Source organism: Camarhynchus parvulus, chromosome 2 (genome assembly GCF_901933205.1).
Source record: "Camarhynchus parvulus chromosome 2, STF_HiC, whole genome shotgun sequence".
NCBI lineage: Eukaryota > Metazoa > Chordata > Aves > Passeriformes > Thraupidae > Camarhynchus > Camarhynchus parvulus.
Window position 1 is genome coordinate 58,644,630 of NC_044572.1, and position 21,384 is coordinate 58,666,013.

Below are 21,384 nucleotides of genomic sequence, written 5' to 3' on the forward strand. Positions count from 1 at the left end.
GGATAAAGTTGTTATATTCCCGTCGTGTGACAGCTCTCTCAGCCCCTTAACACCAAGAAGGTTTGTTAGTATGATAACTAGTTAGGAAGATGACTCAGTCACCAGTGTAAGGAAATTATTGTCATCGCATCCCAAAATTCTCCTGGTTTGCTTTGACCTCCTGAGCTGCCCTTCCAGCAGATAATGGAGGGGCTGAAGTCCAGCACAAGTGGCGTATGCAAAATATCCCACTGTGTCCGACTCAGTTTAACCGATGCAAATCATTACAACTATTTGGAGTAGAGCTTGGCTGTGCTTAAAGCAAAATGTTTATAATCTTGCCCCCTCCCCTCAGATTGTTCATATATGGTTCATATATTGTTCATATATTTATTTGAAACCCTCCCTCAAATAAATTGTATATGCATTATGTGCATATATATGTGCAATTGATAGGTGTCTAGCAAACCAACTCTTCAGCATGGCTTTTCATGCCATCCCTTTAACATGAACTGAACAAACTCCAAGGGCAGTTCTGAATTCTAGTTCAAATAACTCATGTTTTGATCTTTGCTGAAACTCCTTACAAGCGCCAAACCTGAAAACATTGTTGTCACACAAATCTTGTGCCAAAGTCAGTCAGTGTCAGCAAGGACAGTTTACTGTAGACAGCCTGGGGATAAATGACTGAGATACACATACATCTATCCATAGGTAGTTTTCCTACAGAAGTAAGTTTGAGATTGATGAAACCTTGTAGGCAAGGGAACTTTGCACACAGTGTCTTGTTTGTTTCTGTTAGTTCCTGCCCAGAATGTGCTGTGGACTTGACACATTTCTTACTTTGAAAGAACCTAAATACAGATAAATATAAGTTATGTCTTGATTTAAAAAGTTAATAAATGATAACCTGTTATGTCAGCAATATGTGTTAAGTACCTTTATTCCAGCATTCCTTAGCATCTCTAGAGTTGGTCTAACATCTGCTTGCAGCTGATCTTCTACTCCAGTGAGACACAGTAATTCCATTTCTCGCTCCAAACTCTCTACAACAGCGGCAACCTTCAGGTTTCTGTCATGTATGCTTAGCTTTGCTTGGTTGTACCGACTCTGTTCGCCCAAACACAAAACCACTTAGAGTTTGCTACGACTCATAAAGTATACATTCAGTCTACTACTCAGTGATAGCATAGATCCATTAGGCTAAATGTGTGTCTTTATATATTTTTAATGAAGAACAAGACTAAAGGAGCAATTTTACTTTACACCCAATGTTATACAGGGCTCTTCTGACAATGCACCTAAAGAGAATGCCTCCTGAAGAACTATTAAGAACTAGGCATCACAGCTTCGAAGGAGGAAAGGCCTTATCTTTCAGAACAAGTAGGTTTTATAGGTCATGCTGAACCTACAAAAATAACATTACATTAGCTTCTGGGAAAACACTGTCCAATCCAATAATAAAGCAGGACCCTACATATGACTGCAGAACCATCATTAATGAATGACAAAGTCTTTAACAGATTGTGGACAATACCTCAATTATCTATTTTTTAAATATGAATCATCTTTTTCTGTAATCTTAAAAAATAAAATAGAGGAATGTTCTCCTTGAAGTAATTAAACATGATCATAAGCACAAGATGATCATAAGCACAAGATAACTCCTTTCATACCTCAAAATCTTGATACTGTTCTTCAGTAAGTGATTTTTTGGCAACCACTAGTGTGCGCAGTCCTTCTCGTGCCATATTACCACACTAAATGAACCAAAGCACAGAACAGTCATGCAAATATTCAAATCTGTGTTCATGATTTCTACTGTATGCTAACATGGTGCATCTGTAGCTTTGGTGTTTCTTTAGACTCTTAAAATACTCCGGGAGAAGCCACAAACAGGATGAAAAGCAATTATACTCAGGTCTCCCAAATGAAGTGGTTTGCTATCAGTAAGTCAATTAGATCTCCTCTCCTAGCTTAAAGAAAATATCTTTTAGGTTGAAGCTTTAAAATAAATTAAAACTACTTTTGAGGCACATAACAGAATTAAATTTCTTTTTTCACTGAATGTATCCCTTATCAGAAAAGCATCTACACATTAAAAATAGCCATGGAAGAGCATGTCTTAATGAAAAACAAGGCTCTCCAGTGCACACACTTATTGATTTGACCTCATAAAGCTAAATAAATTAAACAAGTATTTTACAATTAATTGTGCATCATTATCGCCAAAAGTAATTTTTATGACATTTTGCTAGGTCTTGAGGGAGTTTAATTTATTCATGTCCCCGAATAAATCAAACTGCCCTGCAGCAGATATTGATTCATATTGCCAATACCATTATGAACATACATGGTGTAATCATTGTATTAACATATTGGCTGTATGTAGGGTCAAAAATAAGATGATTGCTGGTACCTACTAGAACACATACTGAAAAATATTAATCAGGTTTGAAATTCAGTCACTAACTATTTTATTTGAAGTTTAATAAATGTGGTAAAAAAAATAGTTTGGACACAATGCTTGTCAAAGTCTGTGTTTCATAATCATACCTCACCGCAGATTTTGACCAAACAGGGGATAAAAAGATTTATAGCAGAATACTTCTCAGAAGTAATTAGGTTTTATGTGAAAGGTCAGTCAATGAAAAACAACTTTCCTTGTTTTAAGTAGGAACGTGTCCTGCTGCTACTACTACCAGCTTCACTTTTCTTGTATGTTACTCAGGAATTGGAAATAGCTGTAATCCCTTAAAACCCATTCAGGATATGCATAACTGAAGTTCAAAATCCATTACTGCACTGCCTCAGATTGTCCTTTCTACATATCCCAATACCATCTGATATATTTGAGATTTTAAATTTTTATAAAATATTAATTTTTGTAAATGTTGATTTTCTTTCTTACCTCTTCTTCTAACCAATCATTGTACTGTACAATAGTGGACATGGCAACATCTGCACCCTTCATGTAAAATGTAATTTCTCCTGAAGATTCATCCTAAAATTTTACAAAAGAAACGGGGTGGGGGGGGGGATGGGGGGGAGGAGGAATATCTGTTTATGAAGTCAAAACAATTACCTACCAATAACTTAATTGCCTTCTGAAGCACTCAATAGGTTCCCATTTATAAAAGACAAAGTACCTTGCCAAGAAGTGGGTAGGTTGTATTACTCGATGTTACTAGTTCCAGTGTTATCTCTGATTCCACTGAGATAAATGTCTGCTATTTCCATGTAAGAGGACCAGTTCTAACTGAAGTCCAGAAGCATAAGAGATTCTCAGCACCCCTAAACTAAATTTTAAAATATCAATGTTACATCCCCTCTAACTTATATTTTGTTTCTTGGGTGGCAAATACCAACCCAAAACAGAAAGCTCTGTATCTTTGAAATACCTGGTAATTAAAAATTTACAAATAACTTAGTGTATATGCTTGTTACACATTTTAATGATGCAACACTCATTGCATAGTCAGTGAATCCACACACAGGCAAATGTAATCAATGAATTCCTGTGGTATTGTCTGTTGCAGAAGGAGTGAATTAGTCTGATCTGCCAGTATTTTTAAAAAAATCAAACCAAACACCCAGAAAATGCCCCAAATTACCCTAACTATGATGCCCATGCGCTTGCTCTCAGAAGTGAAGGGGAAGATCTGCAGGATATAATATGTCAGGATGTGCCCACCAGGGGTCTTCAGCTGCATTGAGGTCAGATCCCTGTTAACTAGAGTGAGACCCACACTCTCTGTCCACTGCACCAGAGCTACCTAAAGAACAAAGGAAAAAAGAAAGAAAAAAGAGACATATTTAAATTATTTAAATGTGAATGGTCTATGACAGTGTTACATAAGTTAAAACCAAAGAACTGTTGCTAGGGTGAAAGTATAAACTCTTCCAAGAATCTAGGGAAAAAAACAAGTGAACAGCAGCAGACTGAGCATAAAATATTAACACATCAAATTATGTGTGTCCCTTGAAGAGCTTACAAAATTTCTTATGAAGAATATAAAACCTTCTTTAACTTATTGCTGAAAATGAGGTACTCTCAATATATTGTTTAGAAATCACTATTCTAATAAATACCCACATACATTCAAGAATAAATCAAGGACATCAAGTAGAAATTTTGCAAAATGAGAAGACGATTTCTGTATCAACAAGACCATTATGTAAGTAAAACTCTTTGGGAGAATTTCAATATAAAATATTTTATTACATCTATAGTTACATGCAAGTTGAGACAATGTAATAGGGAATAAATAAGAAGCAAAGGACCTTATTTTTAGTTTACTCACTTGCATAATATCAATACTTTGTTTCAACAGTAATATGACTTCTGACATCAAATTAGATGGAAACCAAGCTTACAATACTGCATCCCACAAACTCACATGGGAAAGTCCCTTTTCCAAAATTTTGTTGCTTTGAAGTGCATGACATCTAGCTTCAACATTTTTCTATATTATACTTTAAATATTTCCCACCACCACCATCTGATTTATTCCTTCAAAAATTAATATTTTAGGAAAACTGCTTTACTGATTTTACTGTTTTATATACAAGACACATTCCATATCTCATTTTTTTCCTGATTAAAGAAAACTTCTACTCAATCTGCTTTTAGTTTTCCAAATGCTAATCTTTACTGGAAACCAGATTTTTTAATCACTGGAAAGATAACTATAATGAAGTTCACATGATTTTTATGGATCCTGGATTTTTACGGATTAATAGGCTCTGCTATTAATCTCAGGCAAGATGAAAAAAATAAACATCAAGCACTCTGATAAAAAACATGCAAGTAGAAAATTCCCTAGGTAAGTTCAACGGACATGATGGTCACTAAGAATTTCACACAAAGCAAATAAAACACCTCAGCTTCTAAGAAAATTTAAAATTGGAATAAAATCCCGTGTGAACCTGTAAAAAACCCGAGTAATGCCATCTGTGTAGGCATCACCAGATGAAAATACAGTGAGATGCAGTAATGGAAGAGAATAGAGCACACTTTGAAAAGGATCATTTTAAATTCTTGAAAACTGCAGGAAGCCTTTTTACGAACTTTTCTTCTTTACCAGAAGTAGCTTATAAGCTGTAAAGGATCCAGTACTTCCAAGGTTAATTTTCAATTTTCACAGTGAAGGGTTACTATTACATTCTGACCTGTAAATTGCATCTTTCTACTAAAACCCTATCATCTTATTTGTGTCCCTTTGCAGCTAGGACTAAAGTGTTCTATATTTGGTGACTCAGATCTGTTTATCATATTTATGCTTGGCTTCACATACCATTTAAATTAGCATTTTGCAACACAGTCATTTTGTATTCTTATACCTGGCCTATACACAACTGCATATTTATTTTTTCTTTTAAATTGATCAGGGCAAATACCATACAAGAAACAGTCAATAAGGCTCAAGAGTCAAACAGATGCCTACAAGGACACTGAAAAACTTGAGAGAAAGATAAGTTTGACTCCCATCACTCAGAATGAATCAGAGCAGCACCCAAAACAACATAGCCAGATCTTACCATTGAAATACCTGAAGCTTTTAGAATGTAGAAATTTTTTTCTAAACAAGTATTTCACAAATGAACATCTACATTATAAATCCTAACAAATACACATATACTGAAAGGCTGGCTATAAAGAGTTCAGAAAAAGGATTCTCAGGCTAGTCTCTCTTCTTGAGGTTTCCCCTCTACAAACACATTCTCTTCTCTTCATTTCGGAACCTTTACATTAAAATGGTCTTGCAATCTAGTGTACCTACATCAAGAACTCCTAGAATACCAGGAAAATGCAGGAGCTGTGGCTTCTACAGAGCTTGACATATAGGATGAAGGCACATAAAGCAATTAAAGTTTGGACAAGCATAAAAGGCTTTGATAGTGATGCTACAACTTTGTTTTAAAATAATCCATTTCAATGTTAATAATTATTTGCAGATAACCGTTAATTTGCTGACACACAAACACAGATGAAATGTGTCAAGTTTCCTGAATCTAGATTAGGGATTTATTTGAATATTTTATGGATCTTCTCTGGCTTATCACAAAGCTTCCCTTCTAGGGAAACTGGCTGCCTGGGAGCCATAAGCATGTTGGTGGGTAAATGGTCTTCCCATTACTGAGACACAGGTATGCAGTGAACCCACTAACTGTGTGGTGTTCCTAGGGCAGGTAATGCACATGGAGGCAAAGAGAGATTTGTGGTTGCTTACGTGCTAATTTTCTTCCTCCTCAGGAACCCAAAGGGTAAAGATGACCATTCACCTCTCACATGACAATGTCAAAGATGCAACTTCCAAATTAGGAAAGAAAGGAGCAAAAAATTGCATTGTGAAACAGAAATGCAACAGATCTGATGTGAACTAGCAAGAAATACCTCATTTAGTGCTCTTACCCTAAATCTTTCAGATGCTTCCATTTACCACATGCCCACTTTGAATTCTGTTTGCTTCTGTCAGCAGTCTCCCCACTAAAGGCCACCCAACATTCTGAGCTTCTATAGTTCACAAAACCAAACAGCAAACTCTTAAATTACCAGGGCACGGATTTCCGCTCAAATTCCGAGATTTCATAAGGAAACTCTCCCAAATCAAGTAGTAACTGTGCAACCCACAACATCACCTAGAGCAGTAGCAGCTCAAAGAGGTAGAAGCAGCTTCTCTGATTTCTAACTCAGTCATCTGAGGAATGAGTGTATTTCCAGAAGGGCACAAAGAGGTGAAACTTCAAAAGCACCATTCATGACCATGTTTTGGGGACATTATCATCCCATTTTTTTTAGAAATGTTCATTTGTGGAACCAAATCAAACCAAACAGCTTATGCACTGGGTTAGGGTTGACCTGTACAATAATACTCTTGACTGCAGGTTTCCATCACAGGACATGCTCTGTTCACCATACTTGGATCCTGTGGGGCTGTACACCTCATCACTAAGGCCACAGACTCCAGCAGCCTGGCTGTCATACCCAGCTCCTGCTTTTCTTTCCTTATGGTCCAGACAATAATTTCTGCTCCCTAGCAGAAATATTGAACTGCTCAACATTTACAGTATTTGTTGTTCAAAACAGTTTATGAACAAATAATTGTCATTTTCAATGTACAATATTCTCTTTTGACCTAACATTAGTTTAAGAAAAAGTCCCACTGTTCTCTACCTCACAGGCACCAGTTTAGGAGTTCCACCACAGTTGTACTCACATCTTTCCTGAAGCCCTGCTGTGAACCTGGCCACTTTAACCAAAAAAGAATCTGCATTAATAAAGTCTTCAATGTTTTTAGCATATATGAGGGAGTAATTTGTAGGGCAAAAAAGAAGGACTAGACATGGGAATTTTATAAGCCAGTTTTGCTGCTTAGAAGAAATCTCATGTATTCCTTTCAGAGTATTTAAGAGCATCACTTCAGACAATAGGAACTGCTTTCAAAATCAAACTGTTGTATAAATTGTACAGACATTGTAAGTGGGGTATTTTTAAGTTAAAGCTATTGCTTTGGAAACAGAAAAGAAGCAGTGAGCTATCCTTTCCCCACTGTCTGAGTGTTTCCAACCATTTCAGTTGGGACTGTTCAACAACTCATATCTGTTCCCAATCAGTGGTTTGGTTTGTTTATATTTATAAACAACCATTTTATAACTAACATTTGCAGTCCATCACTTTTCATAAAAAACCCTTCATAATTAAAATAAAATTATTAACTTAAAAATACAGCTTGATCATGTGAAAAAACTACCAATCAATATTCAAGACAAGCTATGGAGTAGTTATTCTTTGTGGGTCTCGAAGGTCACGCAAGTGATGGTTTTATGCTACTGAGTGATTTGCTTTTCACAATACATTGACAAAACAACACAATTAGTCTTGCTTCAATAAGCACACACAATAAAATGAATTAAACAATACAACATGTCTCATACATTACAGCTTCACTTTTGTAAACACAAAAGCTGCTTCACTAAGGGCATATAATTTCCCTGTCTGCTTTTAAATGATTGGCTTTGTATCCTTGTAATTAATTTTAGCAACTCTGTTGTCTCTGGACAGAAATGTTGGAATTAAATAACTGACCACACTTTAAGGTAGTATTTAAATATTCAAGATCCTGGAATTAGAAATGCTTGAGACTATAACAGTGCAGGACAAAGCATAACCAATAAATGGCTGGTTTATGAGAGTAAGCAGTCATTAAAAATCATGACTGATCAACCTTTTCTGACTAAGGGGAGCAAAGGTCTTCAAAGGCTCCTGTTCATAGCATGCCCTGCATTGCTTGGGTCTCTGACCTTTGAACTCTATCGCTTTGCCTACTTAGCTTATATCCTTTCATGATTGTTCATTACATTAAGGTAGCTGGCTTTCTACAGATGAGCTGAACCCACACCTATGATGGCAAAGTTGAAGCTGAGTTTTGGTATGGCTTTTTTTCTTTTTAGCTTTTTTTTTTCCATCCAGTGGGCTCTCAGTGAATGTTTATTGTTTGCTATGCTACAGCTGTAGAGGACAAGTGACAGACAAATGAAACTTTCCACTCTTTCAGAGAAAATGAAATATTGATCACTTATCATAAGAAACAAAGAGCCTGGCATAAGTAGGGTTTGCATTATGAATACAAAATCAGTTACTTATCTCAGGTTACTCTAACAATGAATAAATACATCTTTTATGATGAATGTACCTACTTCTAAATGTGCATACTTTGTTATGGTCATATTATATCTGTATATGGATGCACACATACATGCACAGATGTGAGGAATTTCAAAAGAGTTCCTCAAGTCAATTAATTAAGTGTGCAGTGTAGTCAGCATATTGCTGAGCTGTTTCTTACACCTTCCTACATGGAAGAATAGTTTATACTTACATACTGTTCTCTGCTCTTTACATCCTATGGTGTGATCATGCAATATTATATAATGCAACACAAAACTATGCAAATAACATCTTGTTTCAAAAGACTGCAATCAAGCCAGATCCATAAACAAAATCTAAGAGAACAGAGTTGCAATGTGGAGAAAGTACAATGCATAAAACCGGTTAAGTCTATTAAATGATAATGTTGCTTATTAACCAAGTATGTTGTGATAGGTCAGTGCTGAGGTTAAAGAGAAAACATCAATTGAACCATTTCCCTAAATAAAGCTCCAGGGTGCAATATTCAAAGCACTTTATTCAATAAAAAATGCTTTTAAAATGGTACTTTGGTGATTGGGAAACATTGGCATCATCCGTCAACCTAACTGCAGGAAAGTTCAATAAGCTAAATAATGAACCATTTACATTATTTTCCTTAGGCTCCAGTGATTTGCAAACATTGCATCAATAGAAGTCTTAAAAAAATTATGATAAAGACCTGCTAGTCTTTCAACTCTTAGGCTGTTTTCTGTCATGCTGCAATTTTTATGCGGTTTACATGCTTTTTGTAGCTTCATCTTTTTACAAGACTCCATTTAACATCAATTTCTCATTACATAAAAGCATATTTGTTCAATATGATAATTTTACTAGTGTTTCAAGCACTATCTTTGAGAAACAAAAATGAAATTTAAGCCTGTTTTAGAATGGAAACATTTCATCTCACTGCCATATACTTTTAATGTATGAGTTGAAATGTTAAAAAAATCATTATTAAAACGGTATCTGTGCATTATCTCCCTTGCAGCATGAACAGTTTCTTTGTTGTTGATTTCTTCTTCTACCTCCTTTTCCACCCTGAGTCCCAGATCTATTATATTAGCACTTCATCAACTTTCCTTTCCTTCCTTTCATCTTTCCAAGGTCAAATTCCCTACTGTCTTCCCAGGGCATCGCTTGTATAATTCTTGAGTCTTACAGCTGCTTTCTTTAGTAAATATGGGATGAGAATTGCTCTTCATGGTAGCATTTTCAGCTTTCAAACCACTGAACAAATATACAAAAGCCCACAGGGAGAGAGGAGCAAACGGGAGAAAAAACTCACATAGTCTCTCTCAAATGCACATCTCTTCACCTGATTTAGTAATACTTTGGCTACTAAAGCAGAATATTTACTTAATTTATAGTTGTCATCATATCTTCCTAGTCAGATCCTTGCTCATGCAGTCATTCATTATACTCAGTAGTACCTCACAGGCTCATTAAACTGAAACATTAAGTAAATATGAATGCATGTGCAGATGAAAATTTGTTCACTTGTGTATAATACAAGTCAAACATTACACAAATATATATCATAAACAAACGTCCTTCTGGCATAAACAAATGCCCTTCCAGGATTCTCAATTCATAATGTGGATCAGCTCACACTATATAACACCACATACAGTACTATGGATTATTGATTTTAGCCAAAGATCAGCATCTCAAGTTCTATGTCTTTATTTAAAAATAATGAGTTTTATTTTTTAAAACTGTTCTGACTGCCATTTTTTAGTCATGGAGAACCAACCGCTTCTTTATATTCTACAATCCTTTGACACTATGAACTATGTTTATGGCATCTGAAAGGTATGTAATGTCTGCTAGCTTGTTACGACATGAAAACAATTTAATTTTATTTCTTGCATTCCTAAAAACCCTTGTTACAGACTTGTTACTTTTAGCAATGATAGCCTGCAGTATGAACAGCTTATGTTTTGTTAGCATTACATATGGTGACATACTAGACATGAAAACCAAATGTATACATGAATAATACCTGCTGTAGCAGGATGAAGTTTGTGAAAGAAACATTAACTTGTATGAGATCAACTTGCACAGCTAGAGAAACATTCAGGCTTTCAGGTACATAATTCCTTCTTCACATCTCACAAAAACCTTATTTTGTTTATGACTAAGCTACTGGGGTTACAATAAAAACAGTACCTTCAGAAAATGCTAGAAATTCTTTAAAGCAGAGATTCCTCTCAACCTGCTCACTTTCAAATGCAAACCAACCTCAAAATAGTCTATTTCTCCATTTTACTATATCAACTACACACATTATTATAAAGTGACCTCTTTGCAGTATCTTGCAACATGAACTTTACCTCTCCTAGTGTCTTTTTAGATTGAATTTTAGGCAATCAATTTAGGGACCAAAATAGGATTATTCAGAACAATAACTCAAATCCAATGAAAGCAGTGGAATTTGTTTAAAATTTCGATTTCAATAAAACTCAAAGGCATGTTTTTATTGAAATGATATTTTAAATTTCTGCTACACTTGATGCAATTTTGAAAGAACCCTAAAGATTATGAAGCTGCCTAGAGTTTGAAGATCAAAAACTTTTCTACAGAATCTTTCAAGGTTTGATGGGGTTTTTTTGTTTGTTTCTTTCTGGGGGTTTTGTTAGTTTGTTGTTTTTTCCTGTTAGGAGTCTGTACGTTCTGGTATCTTGTAGCATCTCTAACTAATGTACCAGCTTGTCCATCATTCAGAACAGTTCATATTCCCTTTAATAGCATACTATGATTCACACATGGATTACTGTTTTGAGAATAATAATAAAAAATCATAAACCTTTAATTGTAATCCTCAATACAGTATTGACCCCGAAGCACTGACTTCACAAGTCTTTAAGTCAAATAAATAAAAACACTTTTATACAGCAAGGCATCAGAACCAGCAGCTCTTTCCTAAGATGTAGAAAATATAAAAACAGATTACTACTAATGTTTTGATTTTTAAACATTTTTTAAGCTTTTTGATGTTTACATTCTTGTAACTAACTTTTTCACACACTTTTTGTAATTAACTTATTGTTTTGTATTCTTTTATAGAAGAAGAGAAATTTGATAGACTGTTTGTTTATTGCCATTGGAGAGGTAGCACTTTTGCTTTCTAATCTACTGTCACTTTTAGAAATCTATAAATGTTAAAGTTAGAAATTAAAATTTCTCCTTTTTACTTTGAAAACAGCAGAGTGTGCACATCGTGTTATTTTGTGTCTTATAGTAACATACTAATTTTAAAGAAACCCCTGCTCAAAACACCCTTTTTTCACAGTATTTCTTTTTTTTACTTACTTTCCCCCATTCTTTAGGAGTTATAAATAAATATGTTCAGCCTTGCATACCAACCTCATCAGGGCTGGAAGCCTGGTAAGTTCGATTTTCATCGCTGAAGTCCTGATCCACTTCTGCGTACTCAGTCTCTCCAGACACCCCAGCGTGGGACTCGTACACGGGGGTGACATTGTGGCAGAGCGCGATGGCCTTCACCGCTTCGTGGATCCGGCTGCTGACGCTCTTGCGCACTTTGGGCGCTGACGATTGAGGTTTCCTGGATGGTGTTGAGCTCGTGCTGTTCCCACTGTTCTGAGAGTGGACCTTTAAGACCCAACACAATGAACAGTGAACCAAAGCTCAAAAATGGAAACAAAACATGAACACTTATCCATCTGTATCTGACTGTTTCCTTTACAAAGGTTGATAAATGATAAGGCTAGTAAGCATCCATTTATTTTTATATAACCTACAGTTAACTCATTTAGTTTATGATAAATAAAAAGCCTCATCTCCTTTTTTAAAGAAATTATACATAACTATGGGCTCATCACCTTGCATTTGTAGTCAAATTTCAATAACAGAACCTGAAGACAATTGAAAAATGTGAAATGAAAACAAGTATGTTGGAAGAGGGCTGAATAGGTTGATCAGATTCTGCAGAAACCCCTGCTACCTCACTTCAGATTTTACATTTTTCAATGATCTGTCACAATAGTCCTTTCGTGTGTATTGCATCCAGTGAATTATTTTTTCTTTTCCTTTTAAGAAAAAGTATTTAAACCAGCCACCAAGTGGATGAGTTCAGAAACACTGAGACAAAATTTCAAAATTTGATGTTTTGTTGTTCTTCTTCACCTGTGTCATTAAACTGAAAAGAACCCCTTTTTTTTAAAAAAAACCAAACACCTAAATCTCTGTATTTTAAAAGATGACCACATTTGTGTCAATCAAGAGAGACCAGAAGAAGAGGAGATCAGAAGAAATCAGAAGAACAAAAGCAGGAATATTTTCAAGTATAAATATTAGTAGTAATTAAAATACAAATATTGCTGATTTTATTTATAACTTACAGAATCTCTGTATTATTTGTGAACTAATGCAGTTTTACTCTTTTGCTGCAGCTGAAATGTTTTTTGTTTTTACAAGAATGCAATAATCAAATAAAATAATAATGCAAAATAACAGTTTGACACATACTAGAAGATTGTATTACTGTTGCATAACCAATAAACTAGAGCACTGTTTTAAGTTACCTTTCACAAATACTCGAGCACATGACAGACCTGATCTTCTCTGAAAAGTACTATGTGTTCATGATTAGTTAAAATAAGTTGGGGTTTTTTGGTGGGGGGGTTATTGGTTTTTGCTGGTTGGGTTTTGTTTTTTTGTTTAAAAGTCAGCACATTAAATATATCAGCAGTACCACTACAGGGCTCTTCCATTCACTCCCACGGAACTCAGAAAACCTTTTCAGAATCCACGCTTTTTTCCTCCTGACTGCAATCTGCTGAACCGTGAACATTCTGCCCATCAAATTACAGTGTTGTCTAATAAAGGGTTTAACTTTCTGCTCATCTGGCACTGCTTTTCAGCTACTGCTTTAAACCTCTGCATTTGCATTCTGCTAACACTGATGCCATTACAGTCACAAATAAATTAAGCTGATTTACTCCTTCTGAATTATGTTATGTTTATTGATGCTTGTATAATTTAATTTCACACAAATTCCATTAAAGATTATGCCCTCTATCACAAAATGCTTCCAGTGGGGAAATATAATCAGGTTATAATAGATTTGTGTGTTACATTAAGATGACAATAGTCTGGTAGGTCCACTGTAATAATAAAACAGAACACAAACAAGGGATAAAATCAATGTCACACAAGAACCACTGCCTAGCTAACCGGCAGCTTCTATTATCATAGATTAAATTAAAAAACCTCACCATAATTTTTGAGATTGAAACAATTGTTTAGTAGTTGCTTGGTTTGTTATTGAGACTCCATCACTGTTCTGTTTTAATGAGTTGCTACTAACACAAGCACAATTAAAGCATTATTTATAAAGCATTATTTAAACACAGAGTAGTGTTATATGAAGCTGAAAAAAAGGACGTTCCAAGAAAGTTCTTTTCATCATCTACTAATAGCAAGCCTATATTTTGGAAATCTTTTTCCCACAACTGAGAAGAAAGTTTCCCTCACATTTCTGTTTTTAAGTACGTTACAGTTACTAAATACTCGTAACCATGGTTGCCACTCATTAAATTTTACAGTAAATTAGTAAAAGCTTTAAGTAGTAAGAATTCCAGAAATTGTGCAATTCTTTTCAGACAGCATATTTAACTGCAAAATATAAAACTGGTATTTGTGAGCATGTCTGGTGCTTAGCTGTCAAACTCACTCAGACCAAGGTGTGCCAGTTCAAGACTGTCAGTTAATATCATTTATTGCTACAGCTGTTACTGTAAATACCCAAATAGCACATTACAAGAAAGCCAGGTTTGGGTGATTTTTATAAACTTAGTGAGTAGCAGTTAATTTCAGTTAACACATTCTGGACCAAATCTGGACAGCTGATCTTAAGGTGAAAGAGCTCCATTTCCCATTTCCAAGGCATGATTATTGTATCTCACTTACTATCCACGGCTGTACCTACTAAAAATTAAGCTGAAATAGATTTATCCAAGGAAAAGAATTCAAGAAGGGGATTTGTTGAATTGTATAGACTGAAAATAATTAAGAATTTAAGTTGTGAACTTAAAATGTACACACTTCATCACTGTCTTCCCTCCTGTCTCTCCTCCCAAAAGCTACAAAGTATTAACTGGGTCCAGTGTAGCATTAAATTAAACTTTTATTTTTATTTTAAGCAAATAAGGGAGCCACAGTTTACAACACAGCACAGCTAGATATTCCAATCAATTGTTGATCCTACAGTTCTTCTACAAGAGTAAATGAGAACACAGACAAGGAGGTCAGTCTACAAACTTAACTGGGTGTCCTAGTGTGACTTTATAATGCTTGTATCGCCAGTTATCTGTTCTGTTTATGCTGGATATTAAGTTCTGCACCTTTAAGACTGGTTCTGAGAGCAAAGGGAGGGAGAAGAAGCTCAGTTTGTTATCAGAAACTGCACTTGCTGTCCTTTATCCTTTTCATGGACTGTGTTGTCTGCAACACAGACAGCGGGACAGAGCTCTCCTTTGCTTTTAGTTTTTAGCTAGCTGAGGCAAAGAAGTTCTCTGGACTGTGGCTTTTCTTTTTCTGGGAACTGCTTTGGACTGAAAACCCAGAAAAACACTGGGACCTCACGCCTGCGGCCCACCGGGGCCTGGGACGTGGCATTTTTCAGCGCCAGAGGGACTGAGAGACACTCAGTGAGCCAAGAAACATCCACAGAAGACTCTCTTGGAATTACAAAAGGACTTCCTGAATATGCCATCTCTTTAGAACAGTGAGAGGTTTTATTGTTTAGTATTATTCAATTTTTTTATACTTGTGAATACTTGGTTTGTTAAATAAACAGTTTTTTCCACTTTTCTCCAAGGAAATCTTTCCTGAACCAGTGGTGGGGGAGGGGCTGTTTGAATTTGCTTTCTAGAGAGACCCCATTCAGAGGTTTCCTCCCAAATTTGCCATAAACCAGGACACTGGGTCAGGAAGTCATGGTTGTGTATTCACGCTAACTACAGGGGAAAAAATTATATATATTTTTATTATCATACTGTAAACATCAAGGAAATACCAGTTAACTTTTCATTTGTTGCCTCTTCTGTAAATGTTCTTATTTTTTTGTTTCAAAGAATAGAAATGAAAAATCAAGCACAAAGTTCATCCTAATCTCAGAGTAGAATCAGGTGTTTAGGAAGGTTTGCAGCAAGCACCCAAAAAGTTTACATACATGGGAAATGTAAGCAATGCTTGCAGAATCCAACAGCTGACCCAAAAAGAGACAGGAAGTCACAATCCTCTTGTACACTTTGCAGACTAAGCACTCTTATACATCACAGGAACAATTTGATCTCAAGGAATATGGAGCTTTCCATTTTCTCACCCTTTCTCCCTCCAGTTCTATGCTGTTTGAAAGCATCTTCATTTTTTTAAAAAAGAATTTTTAAATATACCTGTGTAAGTTTTAATTTGACAACTACTGTTATACCATTTGCTTATACCAATTAATGTGGCTTTTCAATGTATATTCTTGATGAATATCTTCAAAGATATAATTACTATTAATGTTGTTCTGGACACTTCCTTATAATTTGTACTCTCAGTAATGAATAGCTTACTCTTAGATGATTTGGCAGAAGAAAGACTGTACTGCACAGACAGGTTAACACAGATTTCTGCTAGTGAAGAACAGAAAAGTAAATCTCTTTTAGTGGGCATTATGAGGAACTTTGGAATCAGGAGAGAACTATGTACTCATATTTTTCCCTTCCATCATATTTCTTAGGAGACATGACAACTTTCATAGCATCTCAAATTCTAGACATAATTATTAACAACAATGCTTCAATGTCGTTAACCCCCCCCCCCTTATGAAATGTAAATGATTTATGAAATACCTGTGAATAAGAGTTTATAATATGACTCTGTATTTCATCCATTGTGTCTGTTCCATAGGAAACAGTACCTAGGTGGAGGCGCTTAAATATCATCTCATTCTGTGTAAGTGTTCCTGTAATAAAGGAGAAGTATATCACAAAGCAGTGAAAAATACTATGAGATGGCCACAGACACCTCTTCTCCCTTCCCCCCAAAAAATCTTTCCTTTGGAAAGCAGGAATGAATCACAAGTTAGCATAAATTTACTTAATTAAAGGAACGTTTGTGGAGAAAGATCAGGGTTAGTCATTCTGGAAGAAATCACTCGTTCCACCTGCAAGCTGATTTGCCAATAACTAAATACATGAACTTGAAGAGACAAAACCTTTCGTTCTATACAAAAAATTGAATTTGCAGTATGTAGATGGAGCTGACTCTCACAAACCAGTGCAAGAGTTTGCACCATGTATCAGAAAATCTAAAGAAAAAAACCCTACAGGAAACCTTAAAAATTCATACAAATTTTACAATTTTTCCACACTTCATGTACCAAGGCAGACATTCTGGCAATTGGGCACATTCAGTGTCAGTGTTATCTAGATTAAGTCATTAAGACCTAACATCACTTCCAAATTTGACAGATTCAGCTTCCAAGCAGAATAAGGCAGAATGAACAAAACCAGTGTTTTCTGTGCTCACTTCACATTTGCAAGAAACTACAGAGTGTCAGCCAGACTGACACTGCATCCACCTCTGCCAACCAGTCACGTCCTCTGGCTTGGAAAACCTCTAATTCAGGAGTGGGGGTGTCAGCCTTGCCTGATGGGGTATGTGAGGCAGAAAGGGGTCACTACTGCCTAGCTTTCCAGGGTCAGCTCACAAAAGATTATTTTGATTATGGCTCTTCCTAAAATTTTTCCCTACAGCTACTCAGGGACAGCAAGTATAAAAATAGTATAAAGCTATTCCTATATTTAATCAGAGAGTTTTGTGTCATTAAATGCATAAGTCTGATCATAAAAAATAAACCAAACATGGTACCAGAGTAGACATTCTTGAAGCTTCTACAATATTTTTTAAATGGAGTATAAGAAAATTCTCTGGAAAGAAATACTGCAGAATAAAATATTTCATAATTATTTTATTTACCTCAACTATTTTTATTTCACATCTTTATCCTAGTATGCCAAACTACATGCTAAGCAACAGAAGAAAAGCCTAAAAGCATGATATATGCTGTAATTATCTCCAAAACAATACTGTCTGGCCAGTCAGCATCCAGTTTATGCACTTACCAGGGCTAGAACTATCAGAGATCTTCAAAGATTCATTAGGGCTGTAAAGTCTCGTGTCTTTCTCAGTTGCATTTGAAATGTCTACCACTCCCACTTCCTGGTGATACCTCTACAGCGACACTTCATTTCCATTGTTGTACCACCACACTGCACTATCAGACTCCAAATTTCTGTTTTACCAGTGCAAGATTTTTGTTCCAAATTCTCCCTTTGCCATTAAAAACTACATTTCCCATTTGCTTTTCCTTACATGTTGTTGGGGATTTTTCTTTCTATAATTATATTATTTGAATTTTTAAAAATAATTAAAATAAGATTTATGTGAAATGCATAAATTCTCTACAAAATATGCATAACATTATTAAAAATTTACATGAGAAGCTGAACATTCCCAAGGCTGGAAAACAGCCCAGGAAGACAAAGTTCCAGATCTCTATAATTAGCAAATTGGAAATTTTTGGTTACTTTCATACATGGGAAAATGAAATTTTGTTTTACAGTAATCACATAAATCCACTTGTTCTACTTTTAGAAGCTGTACTTTTATTGAGACCTTTTATTAAAATTCCTTAAATTTTGTACTTTAATTCAAGACTAGAAAAATTAAATCTCCAGTTTGCACATGAGAAACATGACAATTTCCACCAATAAATATGAGAAACTAAAATCTCCATTTCTAAAAGAAAGCAAAACCAAAACCCACACACTGTGCAAAAATATTCAGTGCAAGAAATTTTCAAGCCAATCTTGATCACCTTCCTAACTTTCCAGGTGTGCTAATACCTTCTCACTGTCCTTGACTTTGCCAAGCCTTTGAATTAAAAAATCTCTCTCTAGGAGTTGTGAAACTAAATGCTAGTCAAAAGGTGAGACAGCAGGCAACTGTCAAACCTGCTTCCCAATATTTCTGTAATTGCTGCTTGGAAAAACTGAGCAGGAAACAAAATTAGCCCTATGCTTATTATATGGAAAGATTATTTCTTCTGACACCACTAAATCAGTCCAACTCCACATCATGCTTGGTGAGGGAAAGGTAGATGGCTGGAAAATTTCTGTGTTCTGCCCCCTCTTTCTCAGCAAGCAGAGAAGAAAAGCTTCTGCACAGAAAAGTACGGATTTTCCTATCTTGCAATCAACAGGAGCCAGGGAAGAAGGTTTAGGAAAAACAGGTGAGGAAAAATAATCAACAAAGACACGGAAATAAACATGCTGGAAATCTGATTCAATACTTGCATCTTATACATCTCTAATACAATCCTTTTTATCAGTTATGTTAGTAGGAAATATCTATGACAAATAACCAAAAACAAAAATAAAGAAAAGAAGCAACAATTCCAGTTTGCTCATGCTTCTCAAGACTAGAGTAAGACTTTCAAGAACAGCCATAATAAACCTGATGTGTTGTTGGACAAACAGGGGTAGCTGAAGTTATGAAAATATTCTCAAAAAATTCTGAAAAAAACCCCACCTTAACAAAATACACCTTTTTCAGCCATTCACATGGAAATAATGTTTCATCACATGTGCAAATTAAGAATTCTCTTCTAAATTCTTCTAATTAATGAAATGCCAAAATGGGGCAGAAACATTCCCAACAACTTGTTCCATCCATTACATGGTGCCAACCAGTCATGTTATAATTTCAGCAGCAGTTCTGTCTTAAATTTTAGTTGAAGACTAATTAGTTTTAGTTGATGACTAATACTCTATGACAGAACAACATGTCTTGTATTTTATGCCCCCAGATGCAAACTCTTCAAATATGTAGAGGCAGATTCTCTAATACAGCCCATTTGAACAACATTTTTGAATTTTTGAACAACAAAAACAATACAAAACTGAACTTTTTCAGTCTGCTCAAGGTGGTAAGTACTGTAGAACAGTGAAGGAACTTTCTATTTTTAATAATATTTTTAAAGACCTAGTTATCAATTCCACACTTTTGGGACTTTGCTAATACGAAGAGTTGTTAGATTTAAAAAACAGCTTACTTTAGAAAAGCTTCCAGAAAGCACATTAGTCAACATACCATCTACTACTACTGTTATACATTCTTGAACTTAGCTCTGGAATGCAGGTACCACACAAGGAAAATAGCCTGTCAAAAAAGTTAGTCTAGAATTGCTGGAGAAAAATTTAGTGTGTTCTTTATTGAAGCCAAGAGGTTTTTTTCCCCCTTCTTTCCTACAATTATATCATTAAACACAGAGTAAAGCAGGCAAAGAGGAAATTAATTTCTAAGGAAAAAGTCCTGAAGGCATCATTCCTTGGGTGGCAACAGATGTGATTCACAACACAGCAGCAGAGATTTTTTGTTGCTGTTTTTTGAGAAGCAGATGCAGATCATTCTGATCCTGTATTACTAGCTGGCAATTTGGACCAACACCAGCAACCTAAAAAGTCCAAAACAAGAAAAAGCAAGAAAATTTGTACAGCAGAAAAATTAGTAACTTTGTGAGAAATTAAGAGATGAGTAACTTTTCCTATAATTTGAGCACGTTGTTTGAGCTATTTGCTCAAACAGATAAAAAGTCAGTGTAAATGTGAACATTTCTATGGAAACTTTAAGGGAGATCAGGTCTAATCAGTCTAATAATTAGACTGTTGACAACAATCTGGAAATACACATTTTTTTCTACGAACCCTGGAAAAAATAAAATCTGGTATATAATATAAGAAGAAGATGAAAAAAACTCATGGTAAGCATACATAGCATGTCTGCTCATTCAGCTGCTCCATTTGTGAGTATGCCATAAACACAACCTACACAAAACCTCAAACCAAGTAAGTCCCAGTACAACCCATTAAGAATGAGGACAAAGACCAAGAGAGCTGAGCTAAGCCTAATCTTTCCTGGGCAGAAGATCACAGTAGAGGTAACAGGTAACTTGGGGGCACTGAGTTAGGGAGTCCCACTCCTAAACTATGTTGTGAAGAGCAGTACCTATTTCCTCTGTGCCTTCTGCCTCCCACAAGCACAATACCTGTGTATTCAGCAGTATAAGAGCAACATCATCCTCGCTGGATATTTTCAGTGAATGGGAGTCCAACAGAAGACAAAAAGTAAGGATTCCTTAGTCTGGAATCTGCCAGTAGGATGTCTCCATCAAAACATTTCATTTCTAGTCTGCTCTACTCACCCTGCAAACCTAGTGGTACTAAAAATCTTAAGAGGCAATGCATAAATAAAGATCCATCTAAGTGAAGGAAGGAGAGGTTATTCCATCAATTTTTTAATTACTCCTTCTGTCTAGTTGCTTACACTGAGGAGGTAAAGACTCAAAGACTCAAAGTATAACTAAAAAGATTAATTTTCATAAACAATTACTGAAATTCACTAATAGTAATGTTCTAATAGTACATTACATTAGGCATATTTAACAAAAGTCTATATACACCAATATCTAATACACAGATTTCCCAAAAAATTCAAGAATCCCATTGCTCTATGCATCTGTTCAACGATTATATCTGTTAAGTATCTCATTTGGTCCAAATACCCACTAAAATGTTGATTACAGAACTCAAATACAAGTACATTCATTAGTAAATAACTACACTTGGAAGACTACA

General features: G+C 35.4%; 1 protein-coding gene across 5 annotated transcripts in view; it reads right to left on the reverse strand.

The window, feature by feature from the left end:
* ATP9B (ATPase phospholipid transporting 9B (putative)) overlaps positions 1–21,384 on the reverse strand; it is a 158,897-nt gene that overhangs the window by 13,982 nt on the left and 123,531 nt on the right. For all 5 annotated transcript variants that reach the window (XR_004061703.1, XM_030971882.1, XM_030971881.1 and 2 more), the window contains exons 14-19: positions 16,537–16,649; positions 12,038–12,286; positions 3,594–3,755; positions 2,891–2,983; positions 1,656–1,739; positions 919–1,089 (exon numbers count right to left, since the gene is read on the reverse strand). Coding sequence is in view for 4 of the 5 variants with exons in the window: in XM_030971882.1 (XP_030827742.1) it covers positions 919–1,089; positions 1,656–1,739; positions 2,891–2,983; positions 3,594–3,755; positions 12,038–12,286; positions 16,537–16,649 (872 nt within the window). In the remaining variant the exon portion in view is untranslated. The remainder of the gene's footprint in view (positions 1–918; positions 1,090–1,655; positions 1,740–2,890; positions 2,984–3,593; positions 3,756–12,037; positions 12,287–16,536; positions 16,650–21,384) is intronic.